Below are 16,518 nucleotides of genomic sequence, written 5' to 3' on the forward strand. Positions count from 1 at the left end.
GTTATGGACATTTTAGCCTATGAGTTTAACTTAAAAGAGTGAACTGCTGACAAAAATTTAGTGCCATTTTGGCAAAAATTCAATGAGAAAGATTAAATAAAACTTGAGTTTTGATGCACTGTTATTACTGAATGTTTTTTCTGTGAATATGAATATTTTGATAGCTTCAAAATTACTCATCTTGGAGGGGTCAAAGCTTAGGAAACAGTGTAAGACAGTAACACATAACTGAGAAAGAAGCTTAAAATGTGGGAGCAATATCTTCAGCAAAACCGTTTTTCCATAAGCCTTATTTGAGGAATCTGTATTTTTGTGTAACTGGCTAAAGTATAAGTAAAGGTATAAAAAAGACAAATTTGTGTGACAGAAGAAAATTTGGCTCCAAATAAGAAATGTTTCTTATCCTAACAGACAGTTGAGAAGTACCAGAGTAGGTAGCTTTGGACTATTTAGTGAATTAAGACTGCATTGAGTCATCCTTCAGTGTGTGGGAAATTATTTATTTCTTATTTCAGAGGATTAAAGGACCTGGAGTTAGACACACCTTCCATTGAGAAACGATTCGCTTACAGTTTCCTTCAGCAGCTGATAAGATACGTGGATGAAGCCCATCAGTACATTCTGGAGTTTGGTATAGTACCTACTTATGTTTTTACTAAATATTTTAACTGATGAAATTTGCATTGAAAAAATTAAAAACAAATGTATAGTTTCCAAAAATATCCTTTTCTTAGAGTGTATGGTCTTTTTCTGAAGGACATTAATTATGTTTTTTGGAAGGTGTCAGTACAATGGCTATAATAGAACTTAGCATAGTAGACTGATTTAACATCTTATCTGTGGGATAGCCCTTTCAGACTTCATCTAGTCACTCCTGAGGTATAGGTTTGAGACAAAAGGCTTTCAGCCTACCCATATGATAACTTAAATCCTTTGAATCATATCATCTTTAAGATTTGTAATATTACTATCAACAGTAGTAGTAGTAATATAACATTAATGAATATATCATTATCCAGAGTCTCAGAGAGCTAGAGCTGAAGTGAGGAATACAAACTATGTCTCCTGACTCTGCATATAAAGCAGTGAGAAAACTGCAATTTTTGCTCTGTGGTGATAATCTATATTCTGCATATTTGTGTGCAGCAGGTGGCCACAAACCAACCCCTTCAGATCGATGAATTCAAACCTATAATTTTCTTATTCTCTGGAACCTTCCATCATATTCTGGAACATCTTACTTACAATTCTGTATGACTCCAGCTGCCTACTGAACCTGGTGACCCCATCTTCCTGGGACACCAGCTGGCCACTCCCTCAAAAAAAAACCTCGGCAGTATCATGTTTGCAGATGAGGAAATAGCCTGTCCACTCCTAGTTCTCAGAGGGTAACAGTAGAAGTAAACCTTCCTCTCTGATGGTGCTACACTAAGCTTCAGAGCTAATTACCCCCTAGTTTATACTTTTAAATAAATAAATAAATATAGACGTCCTTTCCATAAAATATAAATACAAATATCAACTCCACCATAATTCAACATCACTTCTAAATCATGTAATCCCCAATCAGCAAACCAGACAAAATAAAAATGAAACCTGCCTCTCTCCTCATCAGTTCTCCTCCCTCACAAACCCCCCCCCCCTTTTTCAAAAGCTTAGAAAAAATGAGCTCTTTCATGTGCCCTGCAGGCCATTCAATTCAGGCTATACCAAGAGCATGTAGGGAGGAGTGAACTCCAAAGCTATGGGTTCCTCACAGAGAACCAGCATCCACCTCTCATCTACACCAATGAGACTTTGGTTCAAGTGGCTCTGCTGTTCTCATCTGTGGAGTAAGGCAAGGGGAGAGAAGTGGTGTCTGTGGTCGGTAAGTCCAAAGCCAAGCTGGGGGTCACAGCCAGATGTCAGGAGGTCATGACTCCCCTGCACCTTCCATCTTGCTAAACGTGAGAGGAATCCCAGCTAGGTGAGGGGGAGGCTCTGGGGAGTGGGGAAAGGCCCAGTATAGAAAAGGTTGTGAACCACATTCCTGAGTTATTTACAGTTTTACACATGAAAATCAATATTTTACACTCTACTCAAAACCCCACAGGCAACTAGTGTAGCTCATGGAAGTTCGGATTCCTTGTGCTTATGCCAATGTATTCCATTAAACAAGTAAGCCACCACACTCGTGGCTAGATTCAGTTTCCACATGGTGTTAGTGTTCCAATTCAAGATTTCTCTAGTAACCACAAAGGACATAATGGGGCTTCACTTCCTAGTGTTGACTGTGAGGGAACCTCTGAGGATTTGCTAGCTACAGTATTGCACTATTTCTTCAGGGCTTTGCTTGCTTTACAGAGCCATGCCATACCTGACCGAGTTTGGCCAGTTTCTCTCCTTTCCATAATTACCTTGGAGATTAGGGAGGTGTATCGGCCCTATTTAGCAGTCATAGAACCCAGGGAAGATTCATTTGGGAGGCAATGGGAGAGGGAGGAGACATCAGGGCCTCATTAAAGACACCAGTAGAGAGTTCTCGGACTTGACTAGAGGGAATCAACTATTGGTGAGAGGGAGGGAGGGCTGGCCAGCTGGGATGAAGAACTTCCAATTTCCATTCAATGTAAACTCCCTTCTCCTTAATTCACAAAACACTGTGACTCTCTAACCCCGATTTATTCCAAGTCGGTCAAGGTTCACTATCATCTGCTTTTAAAGGAGCAAATCAAACCAGGCACCTGCGCTGCCATGTAAATCCTACTGGCAGTGGAACATGTGCACAGTGGCTTCTGAAACGTCCATGAGCATATGAAAGGAATGTCCTTTCTCCCCCTCATCCCACCCCAAGCATTTTCTGAGGCTGAACACAAGGCTTGAATGTTCAGCCCTGCATACATAACCCCAGAAATGTCATAAAAAGTGAGCTCAGCTCAGCATGCCTTTCCAGCAAGATGGAGTTATGCCAACAGGAGAATAAAGATTTGACATCATTTAGGTAGAAAAAGAATTCATGCCAGTTTTTGCCCAATGTAAGTGAAAGATGCACAGTGCATAAATAGTGACAGATTAGAGATGCACCTCTAAAGAATACATTTCCATGAGTAGACAAGTAGAGAGAAGGAAATTTAATTTATGATGGGTAGTCTGGCATTGAGATTTAGGCTTTGTCTACACACAATTTGGGCTATATGAGTGTGAACTGCAGTGAACACTAGTGTGCTGTGTAGTAACTCCCCTGTGTGGACAATGTAGGCACAAACCTAGTTCATGATAATGTAGTCCTATTTAAACAGCACTAAGTTAATGCAAACTTGGTACCTTTTAGTCTGCCCATAGAGTCCACACAGAGGAGTTACAGTGCCGCAGGCTAGTGCACATTGCAATTCAGGCCCCCCGCAGTCTGAACTGTGGGGCTATATAGCCCTTAGAAACAGATCAGTCTGCTGATTTCCCATTGATTTCACTTTACCCATTTAGTTAACTGGGTGAATTTGATCCTAGATAGAGGTTTCTGCACAAGTCTGTAGAGTGGGAGGGTGGAACAAGTTCCCCTGGTTTTGGGACGTCTATTCAGGAAAGCACATGTTGTATCCTCTTGTAGTGCATCCACTCTGCACTCCCCTTGCTCACAGGAGCTCTAGGGCTATCTACCTATCTAGATTAGGCACTTCAGTGGCCCCCATTACCATCGTAGATGAGTCCTTCACTGTCTTTAGCATTATTTTCACAACATGCCGGTAGGTAGACCCCATTTTACAGATGGGGAACGGAGAGATTAAATGATTTGCCCAAGGTCACCCAGGAAGTCTGTGGCAGAGTAGAGAATTGAACCCAGGTCTCCCATGTCCCAGGTTAGTGCCCAGTCATCCACCCTCTTTGCATGAGCATTTTTCTTCAAATTTCCTGTCATTGACATACCACTAGAACACGTCCATCGGGGTAGTAACTGCTAGCATTTTAACTAGGGTGACCAGATGTCCCGTTTTTATAGGGACAGTCCCGTTTTTTGGGACTTTTTCTTATATAGGCGCCTATTACCCCCCACCCCATGTCCCATTTTTTCACAGTTGCTATCTGGTCACCCTAATTTTAACTGCTGTGTTGTCTTAACTATGGTCAAAGTAGTCCTGGAGGCAGTGGCGGATTAATGATTTTGCCGCCCCTAGGCCCAGAAATAATTGCTGCCCCCCCCAGCTCACTTCCGCTCCGATTCCGCCTCTGCCTCTTCCCCTGAGCTCGCCCCCAGGTCCTGCTTCTCCCCGCTCCCTGCCAGTGCTTGTGCGCGAAACAGCTTCGCGAAGGAGGGGGGAAGGGGGGAACGTGGCGCACTCAGGAGAGGAGGCAGGGCCAGGGCGGGGATTTGGGGAAGGGGACCATTAGGGACAGGGAGGGGGTGGGGAATGAGGGCGGAGAAGGGGTGGAGTTGGGGCGGGGCTGGGGGCGGAGGGCGCGAACCGGCACCGGGGGAAGCAGCCTCTGGCTGCTATTATAAATTTGCCGCCCCTGCAAATTTGCCGCCCTAGGCCTAGGCCTTGTTGGCCTAGGCGTTAATACGCCGCTGCCTGGAGGACACAGTGGTTTAAAATACCAGAGGGCCCCAAGTACCTTGTCTACACTAGTGCTCCCATAATTTCTTCTCTCAGCTTATCTACACCACACTGTTTGGGGGAATCAGATGAAAAATGCCTAATTAGATAAGGTCTGGGAGGAATTGTGCTTCCACTGGGACAGTGAAGCTCTTCAATGCTCCCTATACAGGACAGATCCTATAAGATGCATTCCAACCGTGAATATGCGTGAAAGAGCACACTAATAAACTTTAAAAAAGGATGCAGTTCGTTCATATAACTTCTTACATTATCACAGGTTTTACTCCTGGTGCATGTAATTTGCCACACTGGTTGGACAATATCAAAGCCCCGGTTAAATTTTTTCAACCTTCTGGACTGTTAAAGTGAGGAAGACTCTTACCTGCTCAGAGCCATCTAAAACAGCATGTGTTTTATTCTGTGCAATGAACAGTTGTTGCTCATTTGATCACGGTAAATGTTTCAAACTCCTTGAAAAAAAGAATGATTTATTTCCCTTCCTCTTCGCAAAACAAATGGGGTGGAAAAAGTTACAGGTTTTTTGCTTCACTTGGACATGTGTCTAACACTAATTGCTTATCAGGATTTTGCAGATTGCAACAGATGTGTTTATCAAATGGTATCTGAGTTTCATTGTAGTGTGGCAAGTGAAGTAAGTTTACTCTCCAGTGAGTACTTCTTAATTAATTGCATTCTTTAGACAGAAAATTCTTAACCATGCAATCAAAATCCAATAGTTTTGTAAAATATGGGGGAAAGCTGGTTTAATCATAATCTTTGTAGTTCATATATATAATTACTCTTTTGAGGTATTGAGCTTCCCTAATCTAACTTTAATTCTTTCTGTGGAATTCAGTTATGTGATTTGAGAGAGAGAGATTTTTCTCTCCTTTATTCTTTTATTTCTTAGGTTTTTTTTCTGTGCTTACACTCAGTATGCATCATACTGAGCACTGCTACTGAACAAGAGAACCACAACAGCAGGCCACGAGAACTGAGTGCTAGATCTGTGATTGAAACACAGAGTCAAATTTCCTTTCCTGCTACTCTTGTCCTAGACACAGCCTTTCCACAGAAAAAGTCATGAAGTGGCTCCCAAGACAGGCTTTTATAATGGGGAAAAAGTTGGCTACATCAAGTAGGGGCCCCAAATTCTGGATGGGCTTTTTTGTATCAAATGAAGTAAATTAAAAGCTACTCTGATTTCTTTTTTTGTTACTTTTAGCTTTATTTATATATGTTAGCAAGGTCTTTATAGGACGTTACCAGCTTTTTCAAAAATAAGAACATTGAGCCAGATTCTTGACTAGACATAGCTCCACTGGCTTCCAGGGTGCTACACTGATATACACCACCAGAGGTTTTGGCTCCTTATTTTTACCCCCCTTTTATAATGTATCTTATATCGGATGAAGCAGTCTTAAAATACATATGTAACTAATATATGTTATCTGAAGCATATTAAAACCTAGCCCTAAAGAAGAGAAGCAAATTACTTCCTCTGAAGTGTGCATATTTAAAGTATAGAATAGCATGTAATTTTATTTATTCAGTATGCATCTTAAACTCTTCCTACTCACAGATGGTGGCAGCAGAGGCAAAGGAGAACAGTTCCCTTATGAGCAAGAAATCAAGTTCTTTGCCAAAGTAGAGTATATCTTTGCTTATCCCTTTTCAGTGCAGAAACTGCTTGTTAAGAAACATGTTTGTTCTTGTTATATTTGCATTGGTCTACATTAAATGTGTATTGAATTTTATTGTTATATTGTTGACAAATGAAAAGCTACACAGCTTGAGCAGACTATCACATGAAATATATCTATGAAAAAAATTACCTTTTTCTCCTTAAATTCCCTTTATCTTCTTTCTTTACAGTATACAGCATATCATGCTAGGTATTCATAAGCTCCCCACGTTCTCCCTGTACTGGTTTCGCCCAGTTATGAAGGAGGGTAGACTGTGTCTCTATTATATAATCTTTAGACAGTTAATGTGAGCTATACTTGGAGAAAATACAACTAGATATTTCCCAATGTCACCTTCCTGCTTTCTTTCCTTGTTTTAAAACTATCTTGATGTCTGGTTGTGCCAAAAAGGATTTATCTTTTATACATTAGGAAATTCTGCTTACACCTTTGGCACTCATAAGCTTGCCTGGTGTGTGCATATTCAAGGTGCCTTTTCAATCCATTAATGAATAAGCAGACAGGTGTTGCAACATTCTCTGACCCTGATTCCCTAGCAGTAAATTATAGTCTTTGTACTATAAAGTGCTGTCACAAAATATATCACCATCTGCAGTTTCATCCACTGGGGAACTCATGTTGCTTTTTCCTTTCAAAATTATTCTCAAATGAAATAAGGTTTGGAATTTTTTATTTTTATTTTTTTGAATCCATGCCTGGTGATGGATCAGCCATAGGCACTGAACAGTATGCTCTGTTCATGGGTTAAACTCCATTTGGTGGCATGGGAGGTTTTTGCAGGAGAAGGGGGAATGATGGGAAAAGATGTTCGTTGGGGAGAACAGTTAGTTTTGCTGGAGACTGAGTTTTGCAGGGAGCTGCTCTCAGGCTGGCTGCTGTTTTGATTAGATTTTTTTTAAGCTATGTCAAAGGCATCTGGAGTAATAATAGATATATTTTATTAGAAATATAAATAAATAACCTTTCCCCCTTCATATCCCTCCTAAAAATCCAGGAGGAAAGTAGAAATTCACTTTAGTTCATGTTTTTGGTTGACATCCTAAATACTTGTTTAAAAAGAAGGGGAATTTAAGGATAAACAGAATTTAAAGAGAAAAAAAATGTTACACGTTAAGAAATCCCTCTTGCCATGAAACTGTGATGTGAAATGAATATTATGAACTAGAGCACAAGAAGCCCTGAGTTGACCGTGCCTGTTTTTCTCTGATGTATTTCAGGTTGTGCTCCCTTTAATTGATCAGTATTTCAAAAATCATCGGCTGTATTTCCTATCTGCAGCAAGCAGGCCTCTGAGCAGCGGGGGACATGCCTCTAACAAGGAGAAAGAAATGGTGACAAGGTACAAATAAATAAAGAACAATAGTTGATGTGTAGGCAGGTTTTAGCTTAGTTAGGGGAGGTAAAGTAGCCTTATGGAAACACAAGTGATCTAATGTTTTTCATTTTCTTTCTTGTATTAAGATGATTCATTGATGTTAGAAGGGAGAATTCACACACACAAAAGTCTGTGTGTGTTTCAGACTCTGAATCCAATGCTACTTTTAAAAAGCAGTGGTTGTTATTCAGGTGGACAGGAATCTAAATTTACTCATGTACAGTACAGACAAGTACTAAGACTGTGCAAAAATTGCTGTTCATGCAAAATTTCACAAATACTTTCAAGAACAAAATTTAACCATGGCAGATTGTGAGAACATATTCTCACCCTGCTCTGAGAAGAGTCAAGATGTTCTGTGTATAATTTGACTCACATCTTTTCTGGGACTTTCTTAATAATAGTAACACAACATAAGTCTCAGCCCAACCCTTCTCCCGAAGCTTGTCTCTTCTTAGGCTTTACCTACAGATACCTGTTTGTCTTATGTAAACTCCTGCTAAATTGTCACTTCCACCTCCTCTAAACCAGAGGTCCCCAAACTGTGGGGCGCACACACCTTAGGGGGCATGGAGGAATATCAGGGGGATGTGGCAGGCCCATGCCAGCCCCTACAGGGGGCAGGGAGGTAGCGCCACTAGCCCCTCCCAGCTCTGCTCTGGTCCCGCCCCCACCTGTGTCCCTGGCTCCCAGCCCTGTGCCTGACCCCATCTCCAGACTCAGTGTGGCTCTGCTCCCATCACCTCGCTAGCTCTCAACCTCAGCCACTAGCTGCGGCTCAGTTCCTGGCCCAGGGCTGGGGCCGAGGCCAAGGCTGGGGTGAGCTGGGAGTGGAGCTGCACCTGGCTGCAGTCCCCTTACCTCTGTCCACTGCCCCCCACCCCAGGGTGTGGACGGGGTGAGGGTGGGTGTGACCCTCAAAAGTTTGGGGACTGCTGCTCTAAACTAAAGGTGGAATTAAAAAAGCCACACCAGTCACAATGAGTCAGCAGGAATCAGTCAGCATATTTAGCCACCATCTTGGCTGATGCCGGAGAACGGACTGGGGCTCTCCAGAGCTGCAAGCATGAGCTGCTACAGTTTGAGCCAAAGTTCACTAGGTAGGGCTTTCACAGACTGATGTTCTCTGCAGATCAGCACACACACCCCAGTAGGTGACCCAGATACGGAGGGCTGACGTGTTTACATGAGGGCTATTCTCTGGTAGCCTTATTGAACATGACTCATAATAGTTGGCATATTAGAGCAAACTAATGGCCCACTTATTCTGACATCTTGTTTCTAACATTGCTTTGTCTGGAGTCCTTCAAGGAATTTAAAAGACACCGTAACACATCTGACCAACCATCTATTACTAGCCTGCAAAATTAATTCTTGATGATGAATGTTCAAGGGCTATAGGAACTCCATCTTACAGTCCTCTGCCATGAACCATCCTACTAGCTGTTCAAAGATTTCAGGGGCCTTGAGAAAGGCAAGGTAAAACTCAAGAGGGAAGGTTTAATTTCAGTATTGAACTTAGGAAGGGGTATGAGATTCACCAAAGCTGTTTTTTATTTCTTAATTGTTTTCAGTTTCCTTTGGACCCTGGCTTCATGTAGGTTTTTCCCAGGATGGAAAGACAGTTTGTCTTTTGAAATACCCAACAAAACCTACGTTTTCTTTTTGGCAGTAAAGTAGATGAGTTTTGAATTGATAATGGCAATGTAGTGATTGTATAGGCAAATCCAACAACCACTTAGTGCTCAGCAAACACACACGGCCTTGGACATTAAATCTTGATGTGTTAATTGGGTGAATGTGGGCCAAGACACTGAGGTTATCCCCAGCATTTTATATAAAGTACCATGGAATTATTAACTTCTACCTTATTAGTGACCAGAGTCTGATGGCATGGACTTTGATTTAATGTCTTCTCTGTTAAGACCAGCCTACTTAGCAAGACAGCCCCTCTTAGTACTGCAATTTTGTAGGATCGATTCTGGATATGAGCCCAAGTATCAGGCCCTTGGCTTTGTTGCCAGCTGGGTCATACTAGGCATGCTAGACATGCTTCATGAGCTCAATTCCAGCCTCAACTATGTGAGCACAGCTTCTACTCAAGTCGATGAGTGTTGTGCTCATACACTGGCAGGAGGAATAGATTGACCTCTATTTAATGTGTTACTTTTTAAATCAAAACGAATTATATATGATAAGATACTTTTGAAAAACTATTCATAGTGGACTAGATGGGTCGGGGCTGGATAATGGGACATATAGTGTCTTTCACTTTGACATCAGAGGTTGGAATTAGGCCCAGGATGCTGGTGGCCAAAGTAAAATGAGATGATATTCTTAATACAGTTTCTAATGGACTAAGGTCCTTGCCACAGAAAATGACACCACAGTAGACACCAACATACACCCGGAGTGATGTTCTCCTAAAAGATGCAAAGGATTGAACTGGGCCATGAAGAGTGAACTACTCTCTCTGTGGAGATGGAGATGAAGGTTGAGTCGATGGTTGGGGGGCAGTGTGGGGAAGCTTGCACTGCTGTTCCCTTTTCTATGAATAAACATAAAACTTTATTACCCATTGCTCTCAACTGGGCACCATTCATCAGTGCTAAAATTAATTTAAACATGTTAAACAAAACCAGTGGTCATATTTTGTTTGATTTAACCACTTAAACTATTGTTTATTTAGTTCTAATCTTAAATCATTTAAGTTAAATGTTTTAATGGACAAGATTTCATTTTAATTATTTAATCTATTAAATATGATGAGATCCAAATTGGACTAATTAAACATTTACCATCAGACATTTCTATTAATCTGATTTCCTTACATTTCCCCTGCAAATTTTCAAAGATATTTTGAATAGCCCACTGACTGCATTTTAGTTTGTAACACTTCAATGATTATTTCCTTGTGGTTTTTCATAAAACGTTCATATAGAACGCTTTTATATTACTTAGCTTTGCTTTCAGTTTTTTGTTTCTTTAATTAGAATATGTGCTTATTTAACCATGTTTGTTAAGGATATGCACTTTAAATCTCTTTCTTTAGTACTCTCAGTCCCACATTCTGCTCAGAGAATTTCTGCGTGACATCATGTTGCTTTTTCCTGCTCATATATCAGCTGTTATTTTTCTTTCTTCTCCCTTTTTTTTCTTTTTTCCCCTTCTTCTCTTTATTTTTCTTTTGTCTTCAGCCTGTTCTGCAAACTTGGAGTTCTTGTCAGGCATAGGATTTCACTGTTTGGTAAGGAGACCGTTGACAAATACTAGCATGGCCATCACTTGGTTTACTTTGCCATTTTTACGCTGTGTTATGTACTGCCTTGTTGCATGTTGCATGGCTGAATGCATGGTCTTCATGGGCTACTAATGATCCTTTAGGTTGTTAGATCACAGCAGTTTTTAGATGGACAAAAGAGCTTTTGTAGTAATAAAAAAAAGTGTGTGTAAATCTGATTAAGAGGAGATCGATTCTCAGGCTCATTGTCCTACCAAGGAACAGAATTCAAACAAGATCATTATAAAAGTATTTGCTGCTGTATACCTATTCAGTACTGGCCTGCTAAAGTCGAAACAGATTAGCATTTGCACATTTTTTTTATCTCTGAAAGTCACTAAAGCAAAGTCTGTTGTGGGCTGAAATGCTTAGCTGATATTCCGTGGAATTCTTCCATTCTCCCAAATGTGCTTAACTCTAGATCTGCATGTCTATCATGTTTCAGACATCACTTGACTATAAAAGTGGTCGGGTGAGTCCTTAATTTCTGCCTGGTGAAAATCACTTCATTGTCTATTCTACACCCATGGTACAATCATTCACTCTCTGCAGTCTTTTCTAACGTCATGCTGATAGAAGGCTAGCTGAAAATCTGTCCCTATGTACGTATCTTCTATAATGGGAGCAGTGAGGACTTCAGCATCCATCATTATCCATTTGGATAATTATCTGGATGATTCCAATTTGATTAAAAAATACAGTTCTTAACCCAGTTCCCATATATTCCTTTCTATTTGAAGGGAAAATATCTGTTTGCTGCCGCACTGTGATATTCCAAAAGTTTATAAACCCTTCTTGTAATCAGTAAAATGAAAAAAAAATGGAAATTAGCTTGGCATCATGTTTTGAAGTTTCAGACTTCTGGGATAAGCAAAGTGGACACAGTTCACCTGTTAATCATTTTACAAAACCATGAGAGAAATGAAATTACTTACATCTAGCAAGAGATGTTAAGAGTAACAAGAAGGGTTTCTTCAGGTATGTTGGCAACAAGAAGAAAATCAAGGAAGTGTGGGCCCCTTACTGAATGAGGGAGGCAACCTAGTGACAGAGGATGTGGAAAAAGCTAATGTACTCAATGCTTTTTTCGCCTCTGTCTTCACGAATGAGGTCAGCTCCCTGACTATTGCACTGGGCAGCACAGCATGGGGAGGAGGTGACCAGCCCTCTGTGGAGAAAGAAGTGGTTCGGGACTATTTAGAAAAGCTGGATGTGCGCAAGTCCATGGGGCCGGATGCGTTGCATCCGAGAGTGCTAAAGGAGTTGGCGGATGTGATTGCAGAGCCATTGTCCATTATCTTTGAAAACTCATGGCGATAGGGGGAAGTCCCGGACGACTGGAAAAAGGCTAATGTAGTGCCCATCTTTAAAAAAGGGAAGGATCCTGGGAACTACAGGCCAGTCAGCCTCACCTCAGTCCCTGGAAAAATCATGGAGCAGGTCCTCAAGGAATCAATTCTGAAGCACTTAGATGAGAGGAAAGTGACCAGGAACAGTCAGCATGGATTCACCAAGGGCAAGTCATGCCTGACTAATCTAATTGCCTTCTATGACGAGATAACTGGTTCAGTGGATGAAGGGAAAACAGTGGATGTGGTGTTCCTCGACTTTAGCAAAGCTTTTGACACAGTCTCCCACAGTATTCTTGTCAGCAAGTTAAAGAAGTATGGGCTGGATGAATGCACTATAAGTTGGGTAGAAAATTGGCTAGATTCTCAGGCTCAACGGGTAGTGATCAATGGCTCCAAGTCTAGTTGGCAGCCAGTATCAAGCGGAGTGCCCCAAGGGTTGGTCCTGGGGCTGGTTTTATTCAATATTTTCATTAATGATCTGGAGGATGGTGTGGATTGCACCCTCAGCAAGTTTGCAGACGACACTAAACTGGGAGGAGTGGTAGATACGCTGGAGAGTAGGGATAAGATACAGAGGGACCTAGACAAATTGAAGGATTGGACCAAAAGAAATCTGATGAGGTTCAACAAGGACAAGTGCAGAGTTCTGCACTTAGGATGGAAGAATCCAATGCACCGCTACAGAATAGGGACCGAATGGCTCGGCAGCAGTTCTGCAGAAAAGGACCTAGGGGTGACAGTGGACGAGAAGCTGGATATGAGTCAACAGCGTGCCCTTGTAGCCAAGAAGGCCAATGGCATTTTGGGATGTATAAGTAGGGGTATTGCCAGCAGATCGAGGGATGTGATTTTTCCCCATTATTCGACATTGGTGAGGCCTCATCTGGAGTACTGTGTCCAGTTTTGGGCCCCACACTACAAGAAGGATGTGGAAAAATTGGAGAGAGTCCAGCGGAGGGCAACAAAAATGATTAGGGGACTGGAACACATGACTTACGAGGAGAGGCTGAGGGAACTGGGATTGTTTAGTCTGTGGAAGAGAAGAATGAGGGGGGATTTGATAGCTGCTTTCAACTACCTGAAAGGTGGTTCCAAAGAGGATGGATCTAGACTATTCTCAGTGGTAGAAGAGGACAGGACAAGGAGTAATGGTCTCAAGTTGCAGTGGGGGAGGTTTAGGTTGGATATTAGGAAAAACTTTTCCACTAGGAGGGTGGTGAAGCACTGGAATGCGTTACCTAGGGAGGTGGTGGAATATCCTTCCTTAGAAGTTTTTAAGGTCAGGCTTGACAAAGCCCTGGCTGGGAGGATTTAATTGGGGGTCGGTCCTGCTTTGAGCAGGGGGTTGGACTAGATGACCTCCTGAGGTCCCTTCCAACCCTGATATTCTATGATTCTATGCCCAAAATGTGAGAGATTGTTTCATCTTTTTGTGGCGTAATGTCAGTAAAGTGTAAAGTGTGTCACACCACTGCTCTTCATGTATGGTAGGCTGCTTTTCCACAGAATGTTACAACCTCTGTTGGTTTATTTTGGTGCTTACCAAGACAGTCACAGTTAGCATGATTTGACAGATTGTCCAGCTTAGTATTCTATTATTTTACATTTTGGGGAAATATTTTCAGGAGTAGTCTTTCATGGATTAATCTCTTGGATTATTTTTGTAGGATTGATAATGGGCAAACTGTAAAAACTGAGATTGTGAACTTCATATAAGGTCTGTGATGCTAGACGGAAGACAGTTTGCATTGTACATCCCAGCCCAACCAGCCTCCATTTGTGGATTGTGTGGAGAGGGCTTTGCTGGATCTATGTGATGGAGGGTATAGGTGCCACAGAAACAGCTGAGCCTAACTACTGTGGGTGCATCTTCATTAGGAAAAACAGTTGGTTCTTAATCTGCGTTAGCTAACATATGGTAAATACCACAAAGTAAAATCCTCATGACTATATAGGGCAGTTTGTAGTTTTCATGTGTATTAGCAGGTTGAAATAAAGACTGGAGGAGCCTAGAGTTTCACCTGGAACTGCTAACACACGAGAAAACGACAAACTGCCTTCTCTTCACTAGAATTTATGTTAGCTAACTTAATTTAAGAACTCACGTTTTTTTCTAGTGAAGACAAGACCTGTCTGGAAGAGGAAGAGCTCCACATGCAGATCTAGAATATAGTCAGGTCCTAGGAATTTACTTTGCTTCTTATGTGTTTTGGAATGTGTGTTTGAATGAACAAAACAAGCTTAATTGTAGCCTCAGTATGGGACTTGCTACTAGCTGGATATTAACTACATGTACTGTAGTGGTGTCCCTGAACCTCCAACTGCTAGAAGCTGGGACTGGACAGCAGGGAATGGAGCACTAGATAAATTACCCTGTTCTGTTCACTCCCTTCAAAGCATCTGGCACCAAGCACTGTCTGAAAACAAGATACTGGGCTAGATGGACCATTGGTCTGACCCAGTATGTCCGTTCTTATGAGTGGTATGGGATCTGTACACTACTCCCAAAGATAGATTAGCATATTGTGTATAGTAAAAGGAAAGACATTTGTAAAAGCTGTGTTGCCTTAATTTTGAGGAGTGCGCCACACAAAATCAGAAGCTAAGCATGATTGTTTGCCATACAGAAGAACCTGAAGTGTGTTAACCACACTGGATTACTGTGACTGGGTGCCTGGATGGACCACACTGAGAATGCCAGACTCAGGGCAGACTGCAAGAAATAGGACAGACAATCCCCCAAACTGGTATTTTATGCTATAATTAGACCTACCAAAGAGCTTCTGCAGTAGCACACTGGTTAACAAAAAGCCAAACACAGTCCCCTTTAGGCATTCCAGCCCTTGGCTCCCATCTAGACAGTCTAGTGTAATAAAGTGATAGGTTCCTGAAAACCCTATTAATCATACTTAAAGTTCTACCAATCCCAAAGGATCAGGCACTTACCCTCAGGCCAAAATGTACTTCAGATCTTACCCAAATAGCCCACTGGCGGCCAATCCTTTGTAAACTAACTAAAGACTTATTAATAAAAGAAAAGAAGGGAGTTATTAAATGGTTAAGGAATCATATACATACAAGTGATTTTCAGTGTTCATATAACATCACTGCTGTGATCCTGATCCATCTGCTGGCTTGCAAAAGTCTCTTTGGAATTATCCTAAAAGGTTAGAATCCAAATGCAGCTTAGATATAGAGTCTGCTAGAGTCTTTCCATGCCTTTTCCAGAGTATTCCATGTAACTACTTGGAAGATCTCAGTCCCACAGATTAAACTTTCCATGTTCAAAGTTTAGCTGACTAAAGATGAAAGGATCAGGCAGCTGAAGCAGGTTTTTCAAGTGCTTTGAGCACAACATGTGACTGAGGTTTCTTCTTTGTTGAGAGCACACTGTCCCATCACTTTGAAGTTAACATTCTATTTACGGTGCATACACAGGTAATCTAGTTATACTGATTAATGTAAGGTGAATGCCGATCATAGATTATATCCTGGATAAATAAGATGAAGACAATATATGTAATATTGTTAATTTCATGCAGTGTCTCACATCTTTGATCTTAAAGTCTACTGAACACAGTTGCACACACAATGTAAAAACAATTGAGACATGAAAGGAATAAGCATCTACAAGCTAATTGGGTTACATTGTTAAACTTCTTTCAGGATACAGGTAAACACAGACTTAGCATCTACCCTTGATTTCTATTACTGCAAATGAATGGGTTAATGATTGCTGGTCTAATACATCTCTTTGAAATTCACATACAAGTGAATTGTCCTGATTAGGGTGACCAGAAGTCCTGATTTTTATAGGGACAGTCCCAATTTTGGGGGCTTTTTCTTATATAGGCACCTATTATCCCCCACCTCCTGTCCCGATTTTTTATACTTGCTATCTGGTCACCCTAATCCTGATACAATTGTAATGCCTCATTAAGTTGTTATGGGTCATACACAGGTTGGCTGGTCTGCCAGTGTCACAATTACTAGTATTTTTGTTAAGGTTATTCTTCAGCATGGACTTCTTATATGCTGATTATTGGATAACTGAGATTTAACAAGGATAATTTACTGTTTGAGAGCTGTATTTGTGCACTCAGGAGAGTACGTTTATGCACTTTCATTATTATTAATGGGTTGAATTTTCCACAAATTATTTGCAGTGGAATGAGCCTTTGAAATTATATTTTCCTCATTTAAAAATTTTTTTTCTATGAATAGTTTAATT

The 16,518-nt window shown here is 41.2% G+C and overlaps 1 protein-coding gene across 17 annotated transcripts in view; it reads left to right on the forward strand.

Annotated features, from left to right (window-relative positions):
• RYR2 (ryanodine receptor 2) overlaps positions 1-16,518 on the forward strand; it is a 709,125-nt gene that overhangs the window by 516,126 nt on the left and 176,481 nt on the right. For all 17 annotated transcript variants that reach the window (XM_073338185.1, XM_073338183.1, XM_073338188.1 and 14 more), the window contains 4 exons: positions 516-631; positions 6,157-6,221; positions 7,498-7,619; positions 10,853-10,902. In XM_073338185.1, the coding sequence (XP_073194286.1) occupies positions 516-631; positions 6,157-6,221; positions 7,498-7,619; positions 10,853-10,902 (353 nt within the window). The remainder of the gene's footprint in view (positions 1-515; positions 632-6,156; positions 6,222-7,497; positions 7,620-10,852; positions 10,903-16,518) is intronic.

This window comes from Lepidochelys kempii, chromosome 3, assembly GCF_965140265.1.
Source record: "Lepidochelys kempii isolate rLepKem1 chromosome 3, rLepKem1.hap2, whole genome shotgun sequence".
Classification (NCBI taxonomy): Eukaryota; Metazoa; Chordata; order Testudines; family Cheloniidae; genus Lepidochelys; species Lepidochelys kempii.